We start from the raw sequence: 20375 nt of genomic DNA on the forward strand, positions 1-20375 counted from the left end.
TTTAAAAATATTATTCGGGGGTACTTGACATTTTAGAGTAAACTTTATCTTCTAATTATGATAGGTAATGCTGTTAATTACTAAGTGAGTCGAGTACATCACGAATCTGATTTGATTAATTTGGAATTTATTTTATAGGTACCTACATTTTTTTTGAAAAGAAAAGAAAACAATATAATTAATATATAGTACACGATATCCTAAATTGACAAACCGTCTTCATTCAGAATCGTTTTTCATATACAATGGACAATGGTATTACCTATATCATTGAATTCAAATTTAATATCGCCTATTATAGTAATCCACTTGTAAACAACTATATAGCAGAGCGACATCCACTTAATCGTAATTTTTATTTTATTTATATTTTTCCTCAATTTTTAATTCCTAATATTAATTTTCCTCAAAAATATTTGAATGTTCCTTCCGAAAATTTTACCAAAAATTATGCGCCTCCAAATTGATAGTTCTCTCTGTTATTTTTATCTGTACCTATCTTATAACAATTAGAAAACGCTATAAAATCAGAGCCCTGCTCATTATAATTTATAATTATATTATCGATTACAATTATTGTACATAATATAATTATAATTAATTTATCAGAGCGCCGCGAAATTTCGTCGTCGGGTTACGGACAATTAAGGCAACGTAGTCGGTAAGTTGTGTGTGTCGTGTGAGACTGCATATTGTACCGTTGCGATGATCCGTGGGAGCGCCGGAGCGGTCATATTTTATCGACGACCGATGGGCGATGATCTTGTGCGCGCGAATAACACGTTTTAAATTCTCGTCGGCTGCCGAAGTGGCCAAAGTGCCGACTACTATTATTATTATAGTATTATATTAATTATAATAGCCGCCGCCGTACAACACATTCGAATATTCGATAGTCGATACACGATGGCGCGATGTTGTGACTTTGTGAGGTTGTACTCGTTCATTCGCTCCGTCACCGCCGCCGCACCGCTGCGCGGTCGTCGACTGGTCACTGCTCACTAGCTCGTCACTACGCCGCCCGGCCGCCGCCACCACCGACACTTCTCGCCGACGTACGTCGTTCGTTGCACGTGGTTCGCACACGACGCGGTTACCGGCTTGTTTCTCGTCTCTCTCATTCCTCTTCGTTAACCTAACCATCCACAAATCATCATGTCTGCAACGAATGTCGTAGACGGCTTGTCAGCCCAAGAGCTGTTCAGCACCGGCGAAGGACTCACTTACAAGTATGTACATAGTAACTATTTGTATTTTTATACTTATCTGACAGACGAACACGTACCTGCCTTGCCATTTGTTTGACGAGTTGGGAGAGTAGCGAGTGTGGTCAGCTATTTTACATACATTCATCAATTAGCCGCCTCGAACACGATGCATATCATATTATATAATATTTGAAACCCCTGGTCAGTGGTCTCTTAACCATTATTTTACGGGGGGCCAAATCTGACATCACAGGCCAACATTTTTAGATAAGGGCATAGAGGTTATGCAATTAATTATTTATAAGAATTAAGTATTAAATATTTATTTATTTTAAACATAAATTAGCTTGGGTGGGCAGGAATAAACTTTTATTAGGCCATAAGTTGCAGACCCCTTATCTATGTTATATATACCTAGTATAATATATAGTACATAGTTGGTTCAATAAGACTCTTTACACTCATAACACTCCAATGTTTAACAATATTCTTAACAAGAGTATCAAAGCTATGAAAAGTTGATGTTGTGACAGTATCAAATCCATAACGCTTGAGTACCCCTAGAGGAATTCAAATCTTGAGCCCAATCAAGAACTAAGACTCCTAATCTCTTATGACGTTCCAACGCTTTAGTGTATGTCAAACACTCAAGCCATTTAGTGTACAACTGTTATTCAAATTTTGTATAAACCACCTAGGCACTCAGTTCTTGATGTGAATTAAGTGCCTAAAATAATCATTTTACTACCAATATTATTGATTTTTCATATATCTATTGTCAGGAAATTACTTAGGACAAGATAATTTATAATTTTCTACAAATAGGTTTTGGTATATGTATAGGTGTTGAATTATAGGTACCTATAATGATTCTTAAAACTGGGATTATTTACATCACTAATATAGACAAATATCTGAATGAACTCATTAAAATTATTAATACCTAGTCATGTTGATTGGTGAAGTATAGTTGTCTATAGTCATACAGTGTATAGAATTTTTAATTTAAATGCATAGATAGTATCTAATGTTTACCAAAAAAAGTTGTAAAATCCCAAGATTTAAGTATAAAATTGCTATATTAATTATAATATATAAACCTATAAATTAAATTCTTGGTAAGCAATAGCTCCTAAAGATTCAATTCTTACTTAATATTATTTCACAGTTCAATTTACTACTGGTTTCTACTTTATATATCATTCATGTTGAGGCAAATAAAACATAATTATGAGTAGGTACTTCTAACATCTATTTTGATCTACATTATAATCACTGTGTAAGTTGTAAGTCGAGTTGTAAGTGTAATTGGTACTTATGAACTTAAATAACTCAACTAAAAATTGAGTGTCTACTTTGCTTTTCTATCATAAAATAAAACAATTAAGTGTTCAATAAAAAATAATACATTTAGATAAGGTTTGTTGAATAGTTTTTTAAGAAGCCGCTTGTTATAAAAATGTCACTAATCAAAATTGTATCTCTGCCATATACCTACTACCTACACTTCTATCAACAGAAATGTATATTCTGACATGAATTGATTTATTGGGATGATATTGATTCCATTGTTATTTGTTCAGCAATAGAGTTATGAATATTTAACGATATTGCTGATTAAATAGATAGGTAATAAGTAAACTCTAAATAGGCTTTAAAGTCCCACAACGTTAAAATCGAGGAAGGTGTTAATTTTTCCTATGTTATTTTTTTATTGGTTTCAAATAGCAGCTCAATAATTCTTCGATTAATTATTTACTTATTTATGTAACTTAGTTGAAATGTGATACAACTATGGTGTTATAGGTCATCTCTTTAATCTACTTAAGCGTAAAAAATGAATACCTACATATTACATTTAAAAGATAGGTATACAAACATACTTTAAAAATAAATACTTTTACTACCAGCCTAGTAATTTTTAATGATTTAATTCTGCATTGTTAATAATGATGTAATTTAGCTCTATAGTACTTATTTAATGTTTTGTAATAAAGTAATTTACTTTTTATGCCTAATTAGGTTTTCCATCCTAACTAATCTATTAAAACCTATTTTAAGTCTATTAAAAATGGGAAAGAATTTTTATGATAATACCTATCCTTGGTAAAATAATTATAATACTATCTGTTCACCAATTTAGGGAACACGTAATTTCTCGACCGAAATGTGTTGGAATAAATCCAATTTTTTTCTTATAAGGTAGTGGTATATAAACACACATTTTCAGATAAATTTCAAATATTTAACCCTCTCGGTACGTGCTACACAGCCAACTTTTTTTTTATAGCAACCAGTATTTTTGATACCAAATTCAGATAGACTTAAATTTTTTAAAGTCATTTTTACCAATTTACCATGGCTCTAAAACCAAAATTGACTGAATAAGAGCGATTCAAATTTTAATAAATAATATATTTTTACAATCCATTATAAAATGCATAAAATCATTTATAATTATTTATTAGGTATTGGTTACTTTTTTTTTTTTTTATATTTTTTATTTATAAAGTTTTCCTGACAATTGGTCATCTAAACTTAAGGCTAAAAGAATATAATATTTTGACGTTTTGAAAAAGGTTAACATAAAATATTTACAGAATAGTAATAATTGATAATATAGAAATTAAACAATGTTTGATAAACTTAGAACTAATTATATTATTATATATATTTTTTATATGTGTTATAAACAGGGTTCGGATTTTATAGCACCAAAAATCCTAAAATATGCGCTATAATATGACCAAAAAAACCTTAAAATATGCTCTATAAATATGCCCTAAAAACATCAAAAATAGCAACAAATAAAAATATATACAAATCAAAATCATCAGTCAGAACCGACTGACGCTGAAATACATACAACAGTCGACGGTATATTATAGAATCTACAATTATGTGGAACAATAATAGATAAGAAGATAAGATTCGACATCGTTGGACTATTTAAAAATAGATTTATTACATGTTATATAATATGAAACGAAAATGTGGGAATTTTTCTTATTGACTCGCATTAATGAATACTATTTGTCATTCAATATAAACGAGATTTATGAAAAATATAAAATAAAGCGTTGAATTAAGAATATTAGCAAAAAATAGCACCAAAACTTTAAAAATAGCACTAAAATTCTAAAATTCTTCAAATATGCAAAAAATAGCAAAATAAAATTTCATATTTAGAGTCCCTGGTGTATAAAACAAATTTATAGCCCACTCTGCTATTTTTATCTCTATCCTATAATAAGTAGCAAATGCTATAAAATCCGTACCCTGGTTATAAATAAGATTAACATAATATGGATATAAAATATTTAATTAAAATTGATTACAACTGTACATGTAAAAATATTCAAAAAGTAACCAATAATAAATAATTATAAATGGTTTTATGTATTTTATACTGAATTGTAAAAATAAAATTATTTATTCCAACATAATCCAGCTGAGAAATTCAGTGTTCCCTAAATTGGTGAACACACTGTATATCTCGCGGTATATATTATGATGATGAATTTTACATGAATTATTAAATGAAATATAGTTATACTCCGCCTATTATTATTATTATTTCCTTGGTTATTTGTTTTAACGGCATAATTGAATTAATATCTATTAATTGTTGTTGCTCTATGATATCAGTACAGTTGTATAAATTAGGTAACAGTGCCCACAGGATTAGGTAGATGACTGGAAACAAACAAATTTTTTACAGGCCTGAAGTGCCTTTGCTCATTTCCATATATAGAAGACATTACTTATTGCTGCCTAGTGAATAGATTAGTTTACGATAAGAATAAAAATTATACTATCATAACTAAATTAATGTACTTAATTAGAATAGTTGATGTTTTACCGAGTAGGTAGTGTACATGTCCTCTATGTGCTAATCTAGGTATTAAAGAATAGAAGGTATTCCAACATCAGCCCACCATATTGTTTCCAGTCCTATAATCTTAATCCGCTACTGTACCTAATTAATTAAAATATTTTAGCATTTGATTGATTCAAAAACTTTAATGTTATCATTTTTTTTTTTTACACATGTTCAATGTTCATAACTAATTATAAATTTTAATTAACACTATATAAACGCTTATAATTATAATTTAGGTGTTATCTACAAAGTATAACATTTTAAATTATACTTTTGTTTATTAGTTATTTAGTTATTATACTAATAGTAAAAGAATAACAATGGAATTATTCAATTGTTATGTATTAATAGTTAACTGTCTTCAGTTGTACTATTGATTATAAATAGTATTTATAATCAATGGTTGAACAATACATGGTCAATATTATTATCAATCAGATATCTCTTTTTAATACTTTGATATTTTATGTTTTAGTGACTTCATATTACTGCCTGGATTTATTGATTTTGTAGCTGGAGATGTTGTAAGTCTTCGTTTACTTTTTACCGTAGTAAATTATTACCTAACTTATCTTAATAAAGTGTTACATAACTATTTGATATATTATGTTAAGTATAAGTATATAATATTATAAAGAAACCAAATAATTTAATTTAAAAGGGAATAAAGTTGTACACATCACTCATAACCAGGGCATGGGTCAGGTTACATGACCTTAAAATACTAAAATATGATTAATTAAATTACTTTTAGTGTAGGTTTTCACTTTTAAATGTGTATAGTGTATATCTAATTAATTTAAAAAAATAATACTCTTTAGGTAACTGTTTTTTGATGATATTTTAAATCTAAAATTTTAAATCAAGATGTCAATAGGAATAAGGTTTTTTTTTTTATTATTTAAAATATTTTCTAAAACCAACCCTCTCAAACCCAACCAGAGATTCCATTAAAAATAACTAAACGTATAATGAATCAATTTTAAATATGATTTAGTATGTCATTATTGGTCTAATAATTCAAGTGAACTATTGATAAATTTTTATGCAATTTGAAATTATTTAACTAAATTAGATATATCAAAAATTTAAGTCATAAATATTTAAATACAAACATATAATATATATATATATATATATATATTATACATGGATTTAAATAAATTTAAAATATTTAAACATTTTTGCATATATCTGATGAAAATCTTTTATAATATCATAATTTCATAATATTTATGAGTTGTATAAAATAAACTATAATAAGAGTTATAAGTTGATACTTTAATAGGTATGTTTATTTTATATATTACATTTTCTAAGTTAATTAATTTTATGATCGTTTTTAAATACGTTTTTCATCTAAATAGTGAAATGTTTTTAATGAAAAACTATACTCTTTTCCAAATAAGTTTGAAAAGACTGCACAGTGTACAGCCTTGGAATGGTTCGACCACTGTAATTAGCAACCATTAAGTCTGCTCATATGGGAACTACACATTTTTAAGCTTATTCGGAATAAAGTATAACAACTATTATTTCAACAAAGCTATACAATTAACTTTAAATAAATAAAATTAGTGAATTAATTATATAACTCGATATAGGAATCTAAATATTGTTGGTGATTTTAGGACTTGTCTTCACCTTTAACTAAAAATATTACTCTTCAAGCACCATTAGTATCATCACCAATGGATACTGTAACTGAATCAGAAATGGCTATTGCAATGGCAGTAAGTAAAATATTTAATTACACTTTTATAATGTAATTGATAATAATATATTGTCTTAACTCTGTTAGAATTAAATGTTTTCTTTCTTATATTAAAAATACTAATTCAATTACTCTGAACTTGGTACTAAAACATACAAATTTATTTGTTTCTTATACATACCCAACAACAATTTTATTAGCTTAAGTGACTTTATTTTTTATTTTTAATGTACTCGTATATCACTTTTTTTCCATTGATTGCAAAATAAAAATAATATATTAAATAAAGATGACATACAATATTTTGAATTGATTAAGATAGAGACAAAAAACAAATAATTGTATACTGTTAAAAAAAAAAAAAAAACTTTTACCTTATAAAACCTACTTTCGTCTAATAACTAGGTACAAGAATGTTAAAGTTCTTTGTGTAATAAAAACACCACAAATCTATGAATGCAATTTACTGATCCAACTTAATTTTTGATAAAAATTACCAATATAATTACACAAATCATCATGTTGATAATTTTGTTTATAGCTTTGTGGCGGGATTGGTATTATTCATCATAATTGTTTGCCTACTTATCAAGCAAGTGAAGTTCTGAAAGTAAAAAAATACAAACATGGATTCATTCGAGACCCTGTAGTTATATCTCAAGATTTATTGGTAATTATATAGTGCATTAAGTTGGTAAATTTAAAAAATAAAAATAAAAATAATGAATTATTTGATAACTATAGGTGTCTGATGTTTTTCGATTAAAAGAAGAACATGGATTTTGTGGTTTTCCTGTTACTGAAAATGGTAAATTAGGTGGCAAATTAGTTGGTATTGTTACATCAAGGGATATTGATTTTCTTGAAGGATCAGAGCAATTACAACAATCAGTCAACTTGGTAATAATTTTAATTCATCTTTTAATATGTTTTTAAAAAAAATACCTACTAGATATAGGTAAATAATACCAATTAAAATTTTAAAAACATTTATTTAAAAAAATGTATCTAGGTAATGACAAGAATAGAAAATATAATTTCAGCAAAATCTGGGGTAACTTTAGAACAAGCCAATAGCCTTTTAGAAAATTCCAAAAAAGGAAAATTACCTATTTTGAATGAAAAGGGTGAATTAGTAGCATTAATTGCTAGAACAGATTTGAAAAAATCACGTGACTATCCAAAAGCGTCAAAAGATGAAAATAAACAACTTTTAGTTGGTGCCGCTATTGGAACACGTGAGGATGACAAAGATAGACTTCATTTATTACATCAAGCCGGAGCTGATGTTATAGTTTTGGTAAGAATATCTTGAATTTCTGTATTGATGCTTATCAAAATATTTTATCCACTGTACTATTTATTAATTTATTAGGATTCATCACAAGGAAACTCTGTTTATCAAATTGACATGATTAGATACATTAAAAAAAATCTCCCATCATTACAAGTTATTGCAGGAAACGGTAATACATTATGCTTTTAAATCTTATTGTTAATTTATCGTTTTACTAAGCTTAATAATTATTCTTTAGTTGTTACTATGGCACAAGCAAAAGCTCTCATTGATGCTGGAGCTGATGGCTTAAGAGTTGGTATGGGTTGTGGATCTATTTGCACAACACAAGAAGTAATGGCAGTTGGTCGGGCTCAAGGAACTGCTGTTTATAGAGTTGCACAATATGCTTCACAGTTTGGTGTGCCTGTTATAGGTGACGGTGGAATTCAATCCATAGGTCATATAATTAAATCTCTTTCACTCGGAGCATCCACTGGTATGTATCCCTAACCTTCTTTAATAGTTATGTTGGGTGCAAAATTATAGGATGCATAAGGATACTAAGGATGCAAAATAATTGCAAAAAAGTATTTTATCTTAATAATTTGACAAAACTAGAGTTAACTTCTAGATGTTTGATAGAATGTAGTTAATATGTTTATAATCAAAACCTGGACCATATAGTTCATAACTCAGATAATATATCCTGGATAGAGCTAAGATTTAAAACCTTGAACCACAATTTTTGGACTCCAATGTCATGAATGCGCATGCGCTAAAAGTAAAGTGATTGTAGTAATATATAACCGCAATTATATTACCACTACACATGCGCAAAAGATGATAGTGATTGTCATAAACCGTCATCTTCATGTCCCCATTCCGCACTATCAATTTAATTTCTCATGCATGTGCAATAAATGTATTTGGGCCAAGAAATTGCACTTCAAGTACAGACTATGAGTGATACGCGCATAGCTCTATCTAGTATATATTGTCTAAGGTTAATAAAATGTTGTGATAATAACTGTCATAGAGTTTAACTCAAGCGTAGTATCAACATAAAACAGATCAAAAGTACCTACAATGTTATATAATATTTTTTTTATAGTTATGATGGGATCCATGTTAGCCGGAACATCTGAATCGCCTGGTGAATATTTCTTTTCAGACGGCGTAAGGCTAAAGAAGTATCGTGGTATGGGAAGTTTGGAAGCAATGAACAGAAAAGATGCTAAAGGATCAGCATTAAACCGATATTTCCATAGGTATAATAAATAATATTTATTCGTCGCATAGCATTACTTTCAATTTAACTAAATATTTATTCACAGTGAGAAAGATTCCTTGAAAGTTGCTCAAGGTGTCAGTGGAACGATTGTGGATAAAGGATCTGCTCTCAGATTTTTACCATACATACAGTGTGGTTTAAGACACAGTTGTCAAGATATTGGTACTAAATCTCTTAAAAATCTCAGAGAAATGATGTTATCGGGTCAACTTAGATTTGAAAGACGTACACATTCAGCACAACTTGAAGGAAATGTACACAGTTTATTTTCATATGAAAAACGATTGTTCTAGTACGAAAATGTGATATTTATTACTTATCAACTTATTTTATGCTTAAGTAAAAACAAAATTATATCAAATTTTTACTTCACCTATCATATTGTTTTCCAACGAAATAAAAATAATAAACTCTTCTCATTATGTTGTATTTGAATACTTAGAAGTTAAACTATTGACTGTGTCGCTGTACATTTGTAATTTTTGTTGTAAAGTGGCAAGCTGGTCACATTCATCTCTGCTATAATGATACTTACTTTTCCACTGTTGTACCATTTTTGATAATTTTACTATTTCATCACTGAAAAGAAAAAAATCAAGATACCTATTTAATTGATCAATTTTGTTCATAATACTCAACATGAGTTTATTAATTATTAATTTTTATACTATAGAACATTGGCAAACATAGATATTATCAAAGGGGGGGTTTACATTAAAAACTTTTAAATAAATATTATGAAAAAAAATTATAAATTTTTTTTAAATTTTATTCATTTTATTTACCTATAGCAAAAAAATTATCATGAGGTATTTGAACAACCCTCCCCCCCCCCTGTGGACGCTTCTGCTATAATTATTATTATTATTATTGCGTCAGTATTTTAAAACTAGTTTGTATGTACAAAAAGAGTGACTGTAAGTGCCGATTAAAAGGTATTGACCTCAATAACTGTGCCTACACCCCCACCCCCCTCTCATAACATTGAAGAATCCTGCGTACGCCACTGATCGGCATGTATCATCTAAGACAATATTTTGTAAATTACCAAAAAAAATAATTGTGCATTAAGAGGACATTATACTTGCATGTGTTGTCTCCGTCTTACAAGTGAGTAATTGTGTGTATATCTTAAAATACTCATAACTAGGGAACGGATTTGAATGCAAATTGCATTTTTTTCCGAATGTCTGAAAACATTTGTTTCAAAGCAAAAAGTTCATTTTATACATCAAAGAATTAAAAATTGTAACTTTTATTTTGCATTTTTTTTTCATTTTTAAGACTAATGCATTTTTTGAAATTTTTAGCGCATGTTGTGGTTTTTAAGTCATTTTTCCACATTCATTCTAAAAAAAATTAAAATACCTAAATATGTATTATGTTACGAAATTATTGTTGACATGTGTAGACACAAAATATATACATACAAGTTACAACAGATTATTACCCATATTAAGGTAAAGATAAGAAATAAGATACGATAAATTATTTATCTAAAGTTAATTAATTAAGATTGTATTGTATTTAAATATTTTTTATAATAATGTGTTTTGTATAAGTTATAAATACAAAATTTTGTTTTTAATGAATATATACCCATTTTTTAAGTTTTTTAAGGGCATTTTTTGATGTTAAATCATTGTTTTAAGGCATTTTTCTTGTTTTTTAGAGCTTTTAAATCCGTTCCCTACTCATAACTTACTTAAAAAATTAAAATATACTTAAAAGTCCAAGAGATGACCTAGATAATATTTAATCTTACCATTGATTCTTATAAAAGGTCAATTTACTTCACATTTTAAACTAACGGAGGTAAACGTGATCTGCTGAGCATGTTTCAACTTGCGAGACAGAGTGTACATGTGGGTATAATGTTCTTTTAATTCACAGTTAATACGAGAGTATTAATACATTTGTCTATTGATATCTAAGCTTTGCAAATTTAAAAAAAGATTTACCTTAAATTTTCCTACACTTAACAAAAAAAAAGTCATTGAACAGCGAAGTCAAGTTGAATAATCAGTAAAAGCTGAATATACCTTCAGCTAGTTCAAGTATTTTAAGTTAAAATATTTACGAAAATAATAACTATCTTGACCTTGACCACTTGCAAATTTTATACAAAATTAAATTTTCGAATGCAATTTCTTATGGCAAAAATGTATTTAACCTGCAGTGGTACAACAATGCCTAATAGTGAAATTAATTACATTAATCACAGTAATAATGTACTATGTAGGTTGATAGACCTATTCTTCACTCGGAATCATTTTTTGTATACAATGATTATTGAATTCAAATTTAAAACATCCATTGCAGTCACTCTCTAATCATTAGACAACTAACGTACAGCAGGTTGTTATCCACTTACCTGCTTTTATTTTAATTTAATCTATCAATTACAGTAAAAATAAAAAACAAAGCTTACATCCATAGTCAGAAAATACCTCGTTCAAAATATGACTAAATTTTATAATTACATATAGGTACATAAATAGAGGGTAAATTAAAGGGTTCACCTGTTGGTATAAATGGTAGAGTAACTCTTATATCCATCAAATTTTACAAATTCGCTGTCAATTGGAATATAGTTTTCTTGTATTTTTTGCTCTTCAGTGCTTTCGTGATTCAAATTACATTGCTAAACACATAATAAATAGATTAAAATTAGTAATTAAGAGGACGTTGCATCTGCATTTGTGTTTTCTCCGTATTATGAACGTACGCAACAGTGCAAATTTTCATTCACTAGTTATAGTTATTATTTACAGCCCAACGTATGCTTTTATTAATATTATTAAATTGAAATAAGTTATGATCATTTTAAAATGTACTGTTTCACAAAAGTCATAATTTCCTTAAAATAATAATACCAATAACAGCCTATGTGGGACCAGAAATAATAGGTTGATTATTAATAACATTAATAATTTAACAATAGGTCAATTCAATCTAATAATAAAATTAACAACACACTATTGAAATTGGCAAATGAAAATATGTTATGTCATGCGTATGTAAGACGTAAACGGACAGAAACAAGACATGACAATGACTTCATAATAATTTGGGTAATTTATGACTTTATTTAAAAGGGTATCCGTACAATTTCCCCCCGGACATTTTCCCCCGATTGTTTTTGGCGTAGTAGGACATTTTCCCCCCAATATATTTTCGATGCGGACATTTCCCCCCCCCCCCATTTTTTTTTAAGTTTATTATTAAATAAAATTATTTTTTGTTTAATAAAATAATATTTTTATATTAAATAATATTATTTCCTCCTTATTTATACGTAATGCTATAAAGAAAAACACAGGTAGAACAAATAATATAAGTGAAGGTTTCAATAATAAATTTAAAACTTTGGTAAGAATTCAGCATCCAAATATTTGGATGTTCATTGAAGCACTACAAAAGTCAAATTCAATGGCAATTAATTAATTATTAAAAATTAAAACAGGTACGGTTTTTTACAAAATAAAATAAATATGAAAGACGATTACACAATATGTGCTTAGATATAAAAAAAAGAATCAGAAATTAAATGTTTTTTACAAAATATATCATTTTTATATCGAAATTTTTAGACTATTATACTTATATAATTTTTTTACGTTTTATTATATAATTTTTAATATGTTAATGAAAAAAAAAAATCTAATTTATAGTATAAATTTATAAAGTTAATTATAGTATAATTGATTATATTTATTCAAAAAAAAATAATTTTTTAATTAAATAATTAATAATATTATGTTATTCAATAATAAACTTAAAAAAAAAAATGGGGGGGAAATGTCCGCATCGAAAATATATTGGGGGGAAAATGTCCTACTACACCAAAAACAGTCGGGGGGGGGGGGGAATTGTCCGCCATTCATTTAAAAGTACTCACATTTGCAAATGTAATGTCATCAAAAGTTTTTTCAAGAACGTTGATGCAATGTAAAACTAATTCACATTTTAAGTTTGCCATAGAACAACCAGTTCTCATCAGGCACCACAATACATCACACATCATGATGTAGTGTTCAATGGAATCTTGTATAAATGTTATACGGCCATTAATAGTTTGTAATTCTGAAAGTTTTTGAGTTGCATCTGCGACCACTGTTTCCGATATATGAGATTGTACATTGTCATAGTCAGTAGATTCCGACTGTTGATTAAAGTCTATGAGTACTCCTCGATCTTTTATGTGCTTGTCAAAGTAACTTAAACAATATTTTATTATTAACATTTTAATTTCACAAAAGTTTATGTAACTATCTCTAATTTTAACATGAAGAGATAATATTTTTTTTTACTACCAATAGTTTTTAGTTTTTACATTATTAATAATTACTTTATTATATGTTGATTGTTTGAATGTAGATTCTCTTTATCCTCATTAATATAATTTTTAATATTGGATATATTGTTCATTGCTAAACTCAATTTTGATATCTCAAATTTTTCATTCATTCCAGCAATCCGTAAAGCTGTACAACTAAACATAATATATTATTTGTTTAATTATATAACCTAGTATTACATATTATTTAAATAAATAAAAGCTAACCTTTGTGAGAGTTGACTTAGAGCATGAATTTTTGTAGAAAATGTATCACTTATTGCTGATGAAATGTTTTGCTGCAAGTTATAAAGTTAATTATAAAAAATAAAATAGTGATAACAATATAAACAATTTTACTCTACCTCTTTAAACCATATGTCTATCATTTTAAAAATCTGTTGACGCCATAAGTCTGTCAAATTAATTAAGTTATTTGATGCCAGTTTTGTTAAGCATTCATGATCCTAAATATTTAAATTTAAACTTCATTATTTTATCACAAATCAGAAGTATATAATATATATTAACTATCATAATTATATTAAACAACATTTACATTTGTCATACTGTTAGTGACATGAAAATGAAGTTTATTAACATTAGTAGCAAATGTATCAATTTCTTCTGTAAACTTCTTCATAACTGCATCCAAATTATTTTCAGTTTTAAAACAAGATGAGCTGACCATATTTTCTTTTTGTTTGAGCAAAGAAATTTCATCATCCATCAATTGTATTTTTTTTCTATAAATTAAAATGTTTTATTAAAAAATTCTTGAAACTAAATTAGATTTAATACTAATTGTTACAATGCATTAAAATACAATAGGACCATGATGTCTTAGTTTTGATAATGCACTTGAAACATCATACCAACCTTACTCAAAACCATAAATGTTTAAGTATATTATTCTGCAGTATTAAATTGCAACTTTTGTATGTCAATTAGCGTTAAATCCACTAAAATTATACTACTAGATGGAGCATCCTGACATGGCCCAGGTTTAAGTATATAAACAGATATAATACCAATAACATTAAATTAAAACATTTTAGTGCACATGTACTGTGTATGTTGGATATCAAGAGTAGCAATTTTAAAGGCTCAATAAGAAAATATCAAGGGGTAACCAGGCACACTCTATACGCCTATGCACACACCTAGGACAACTGCCCTCATTTTCCTCTCACCCCCATGGAAGTTCTTGATCATTAATATTCAGGAGTGGACTAAGACATTTTGCGCCTAGGTACTATATTTGCAACTTCCTACTATTTACCACCCTAAACCCCTAAATTTTGATATTATCTCCAATATCTATATCTCATATAAAAATTCACATACACACTATTCTGAGTCATGGGAATAATGATTAAATAGTAAAATAACAAGCATCACCATTGGTTATAGAATAAAACTCATAATAAGCTATAATTAAGTAAAATAAATAAAGTTCAAGCAGTATAAGACTGGGCACTCAAGGGCCCAGGCAGGACTTTTGTTAAGAGGCCCAATCAACCTTATTTAGTAATTAAATCAAATGCATGCAATTTAAAATTATAATTTAATCTAATATTATTATATTTATTAACTATATACCTAACTTTATAAAGCTAGAACATAATTTTATAATTAATTTAAAGTTTATTGAACTCTTTCTTTAATTTGAAATGTTAAAAATATGACTTTTAAACACTATCTTTATAATATGATTGTTTTAAAAATCTTTCTGTATACCTGGTTCATTTAAATAAAAAAAAATCATTAAAATTTTTTTTTAAGTAAAAATCTTGCATTTTATTTTTACAAATATTTAATTTTGATATAGTTTTTTTTTAAATTATTATTAGATTTTTTAGCATTGATTAAGCTGGTTTGAGTTCACAATTTTTCTGATACATTATAGTCATTAACTTAGTGTAGTTAATTGTAATTTTCCTCGTATACTCCCATTTAGAACTGGAAGAATGAAACAAATTTACTATCATCAATGAAATAAGTTTCTAAAATTCAAAATGTATGACTCTTTATAATAGTAAAATGGGTCAATGCACGTGATGAATAAGAAGTAATGATGTATAGGAAACCTATAATTTTCCAATATTATTATAATAATTAAATATTAATAATATAATAAATGCAATGTTTATGGCAAAATTTAAATTGTTATGTTTTTTTTTCTTTTAATATACTACAACTGATTGAATATCATCTACTGAAGACTCCATTCTTAAATATTGTCAAAAATGATCATGATTGTCTTTTTTAGTTCACGAAATATAGGTATATTTAAAAACTGTATTTGTCAAATTTCCAATTTTTTTATTGTATCGGGAACAAATGTATGGTAATTAACATAGTATTAAATTTCATAAGTACATAGATATCTGAACACCTAGAAATTTTCAACGTGCCATAACAGGCATGCTGGAAAGAATACAGTTTAAATCTATACACAACCACTTTTATCTAATAAAAACCATGAATAATTTCCTCTAGACTATATTCTACTTAATAGAACATTTTGCCTCTTTAATTATAATTTATTATAATCTAAAATTAATCTATTTACATGTACAATGTTTAATTTATTCTTAACATAAATTTCCAAATTTCCATAAATATAATAAATTATAGAAATAATTTTTTTATCATTTGCTATTTGAAGCAATAAAAAGTATTATAAATACAAAATTTTACAAAAATCCATATCAATTATCTATCAATTAACAACAATTTAAAAAAATACCTAATATCTATTTGAAACAATAAAAAGTACTTCTATAATAATAAATAATTAACCTTATATTTAAAACAAATTAAGTAAAAAATATAACTTCAAATAGCTAAAATTTCTAAATAAGATATAATTTATAATTAAAAAAAAAAAAAAAAATGGTTAGGAAATATTCCTGACTTGTTTTCTTTAAAAAAAAATAAAAATTTCATATTAAAATTTTTTTTTTAATATATGGAGAAATGGCCTATTAAACTGAAATTATTTGAGAGGAGGTTTATTCAATCACTCTCTAAACACTTAGAATATAAGGCAGAACACATCATTGAAGTGTGTCCCATTTTGAAATATAATGTTCCAATCACATGGTAATTCTAAACATTTGGTGCATAAAGTTCAAGCATACAGATAAAACTGATCAACTAAATAATTTATAATTCTATTTTACTTACTCGTATAATGTTCCATATGCTTTTAAATCATTTAATTCTTGTTCAGATTTTAAAATTTTTCCTTCTAATGTTTCTAGATCGGAAGTGCATATTACTGCATCTTTAGTATTTTCATCATAAAATTGATCAATGGCTTTAGATACTTTTTCTAAAGAAGAAAAATGATCATGTTTCGAAGATATGGAAGAGTAACTAAAAAAAAAAGTAATACACTGTCAATTTTATTCAACAATAAGCAGAATTTGGTACCTATAGCAATGGCTCATTTTATTAAGCTTAACATACAATCTAGCTACAAAAATTGATGTAAATTTACTATGATTTCAAATTTGAAAAACAAAAATGCTTATTTTTTAGTTATTTCAATGTTTTTTTTTATAAATATATTTTCGAATTTTAAATGATTCAAGCAGCTACCAAAGACAAAACTAATAAATTGTAAAAATAAAAATAGATAAACCTAGAATTTCATAATAAAAGCGAAAGAACTTTTTTAAGAAAGGATTTTTTTAAGTGGAGCCCTTTTTTGTCTGGGTGGGAAGGTCTATATTTTTTGAAATTACTTTTTTGCTTAAAGTGCAGTGCTGGGCCTTAACAAATTAATTTAGAAAATTAAAAGCAATTTTTGTTGATAGATAATATCTCAACAATTTACTTTGTCTAGTATTTTGTTTGAGTAACTTAATTATCTATTCTAAAAGAGAATTATTGAATCAGCCTATCAATTTTCATTGATAATTGCTAATCTCTTACCAACAGGTTTATCAGCTAGTCATAAAAGGTTATACATGGCTTTTGTGAAAAATGGACTAGTTAAGTAAGGTCTTGGAATTTTTGCAACCGTCATTTGTATATAAGAATATGATTATTCTCTTTTGGAATAGAATATAGTTATATTTTGCAGTAAATATAGAAGTGAAATTTTTTTTAATCATTCCTTGTTCATACCTATATATTTATAATAACTATGGCCTATGCATACAAATAAGAAGAGAGATGCCTATTCAAACTTCACTTAGTAATATTTTAGTATTGGTATAGGTAGGTAGTTGTATAAAAATTAATAAAACCTAAAAAATATTTTGCTATGTATACATATGCATATACATTTTTTATACAACCTCACCTATTTAAAATATCTGCCATGTATATGCCACTGAATAAAATTATGTTTTTTTTAGTATTTCCATTTTTTAAAAATTTTGATAACCGAGTAGATGTTTAAATTGACAAACTTATAATTTAACTAAATTAATATCTATTGTAAGTAATTTAACTATACTATATAACTAGTTAAATTTTATTTTAAATATTTAACTAGTTAGAAATTATCTCTCATTTGCCTAGACTTGTAAAAATGAGTTTTTAAGCATACCTATATTCTATACAAAATTATATATCATATATGTATAATAATTTTACTATATACTTGTTTATTTTTTACACCTATGTATTAGACACATAATTGTGTTTTTTTTTTTTTTAAATGTGCAGACAAGTGATGAGCAGTTTATCGTTACTAGGTATCTTATAAAAAAAAAATTGTCAAATATGCTATTTGCTTAAAATATAACATCATATGTAAACAATGAATAAAATAAATATTGTATTGTAATTTCTCTGTTAAATGTTAACTTATATAGAATATTTTTAAATATTTACAACAATTCAGTGCACATATATTATGAATTAAGTAATTCAAGAACCCGAAATGATAGTGATAATAAATACTATTAAATATTTACAATGGCCCAAACTCAATTTTTATAGGTAGGGCAAAGTATAAAAATTAATACCCATCCCACTCAAAGACACCTAACTAAATCGAGAATTTGCATCGATTTTTGATATTCGGGAATATTTATATTTGATTTTTCCTTATATGAATTATTTTTATACATCACAATCATATCCTACCCCTATTCACAACCACCATAACCACCTACGACTCACCCCCTACTTTCAAAGGTCGGATGGTTGCCCTAACTGAACATTTTTGGTTAGGTTATTGGCATTGGTTCGGAGCCAGTGACTATTGAATATTTATGCAACAAATTTACCTAAACATATTTTTAATTAGATATTACTTAAAAATAACAATAAAATATAAGGTTTATTGTATAATTATTATTTTATTTTAATATATTTTAGTCCAACAGAGCAATATTCGCAAATTTGTAAAATAATTAAAAATATGTTTGAATACCCGTTTGAATATTATGTTCAAATATCTCTAAATAATTTAAGTTTTAAAAATTGATTTAATAGAAATTCATACTTGTTAGTTAATTAGGTATGGACTAAGAAATTTAACCATTTTATTATAAACATTTGTATACATCATGAAATTAATGATTGATTATACTTACAGCGCCAATTCCTTAGGTGTCAAACAATTTGATTTTAGTGTGATACTATTTGTCAAAATTGTGAAAATAGGTAATAGCTCAGGAAGCTGTTCTTCGTTGGCAAATAACTCTCTAGGTAAGTGACCAACATGATAATTAGTAGACTTAAGTATTTCGAAAAAGCATCTAGAAATTCCCATAGTTGACAACAAAAAAGGTTAGTCAGTCGAGAGAAATACTTGAATAATTTTCAGCAAATAACTATCTAATAAACAAAACTACAAACTAATAAATATTATATGAGTTGATTAAATTAACAAAAATTAAACATTAATCAGTTGTGTTTAGTCGAATTTAAACAGTTAGTTATCTGAACAAGTTTTTAAATTTAAACATTTGATAAGTCGGTATTCGGTAATCAACAAAAGAATATTCTTATCACAAATTCACAAGACACAAGTTACCTATATATATATTATATATGCTGTTCTATGCCTATATAGTATATAAAAATTATTTACATAATATTATTATTATTATTAACAAAGATAACAATATATTCAATATTGGTAAATTGTATATTTACCGCACTTCCATAATATTATAAAATTAATGGTACTATATGGTAGTACTTGTGTCTAGTCCCTAGGTTTATAGATTTATTGAGTTGTATGCTGAAGTGCTGTACAGCGTTTTCTAAGAAAACAATATCCTTTAAAATATTCATTTTCGTTTATTTCCATTTCTGTAAATGATAAATTTAACGCATTATTACCCAAGTTCAAGTGTTTTAGAAACTAACAGAGGTTTTGTAAATTATTGCTGAACGTGTGACGGCATCATGAGAACTTTCTTTATTTTAAGTTAACATAAGAATTTGGATAAAATTAAGTAATTTTCATTCGAACACTGTTAAAAAAATTTTAAGAATTAAAATATTTCTAAAAAAAAATAATAACTATTTACTAGGTTATACTTACCCAATAAATATATTTTTATTTTCCTAATATAATATAAATTAATGTAACTCATGGTTAAAGAAATTATAAAAAAAATATTATAAATGTATGATTATGAGTTTACGACATTGCATGTTCTACTCTGCAAGTAACATAATATGA

The 20375-nt window shown here is 26.6% G+C and overlaps 2 protein-coding genes across 2 annotated transcripts; one reads left to right on the forward strand and one right to left on the reverse strand.

The window, feature by feature from the left end:
* The first annotated feature begins 981 nt into the window (after positions 1-981).
* On the forward strand, positions 982-9794 carry ras (Inosine-5'-monophosphate dehydrogenase ras). The gene is made up of 10 exons (XM_015517811.2): positions 982-1229; positions 5567-5615; positions 6723-6824; positions 7347-7475; positions 7550-7705; positions 7818-8105; positions 8181-8271; positions 8341-8580; positions 9196-9352; positions 9419-9794. Exons 1-10 carry the CDS (start codon positions 1156-1158, stop codon positions 9666-9668), a joined length of 1536 nt encoding a protein of 511 aa, XP_015373297.1. The 5' UTR covers positions 982-1155; the 3' UTR covers positions 9669-9794.
* On the reverse strand, positions 9660-19621 carry LOC107172604 (uncharacterized). The gene is made up of 9 exons (XM_089218537.1): positions 19276-19621; positions 16907-17098; positions 14274-14460; positions 14080-14181; positions 13943-14013; positions 13727-13870; positions 13277-13595; positions 11898-12019; positions 9660-9954 (listed from the first exon to the last, which is right to left on the reverse strand). The coding sequence occupies exons 1-9, from the start codon at positions 19452-19454 to the stop codon at positions 9795-9797; spliced, it is 1476 nt and encodes a 491-aa protein (XP_089074663.1). The 5' UTR covers positions 19455-19621; the 3' UTR covers positions 9660-9794.
* Positions 19622-20375: the final 754 nt, after the last annotated feature.

This window comes from Diuraphis noxia, unplaced genomic scaffold (genome assembly GCF_037042655.1).
Source record: "Diuraphis noxia isolate RWA-SAM2 unplaced genomic scaffold, SU_Dnox_SAM2 contig0001, whole genome shotgun sequence".
In the NCBI taxonomy this organism is placed as follows: Eukaryota; Metazoa; Arthropoda; class Insecta; order Hemiptera; family Aphididae; genus Diuraphis; species Diuraphis noxia.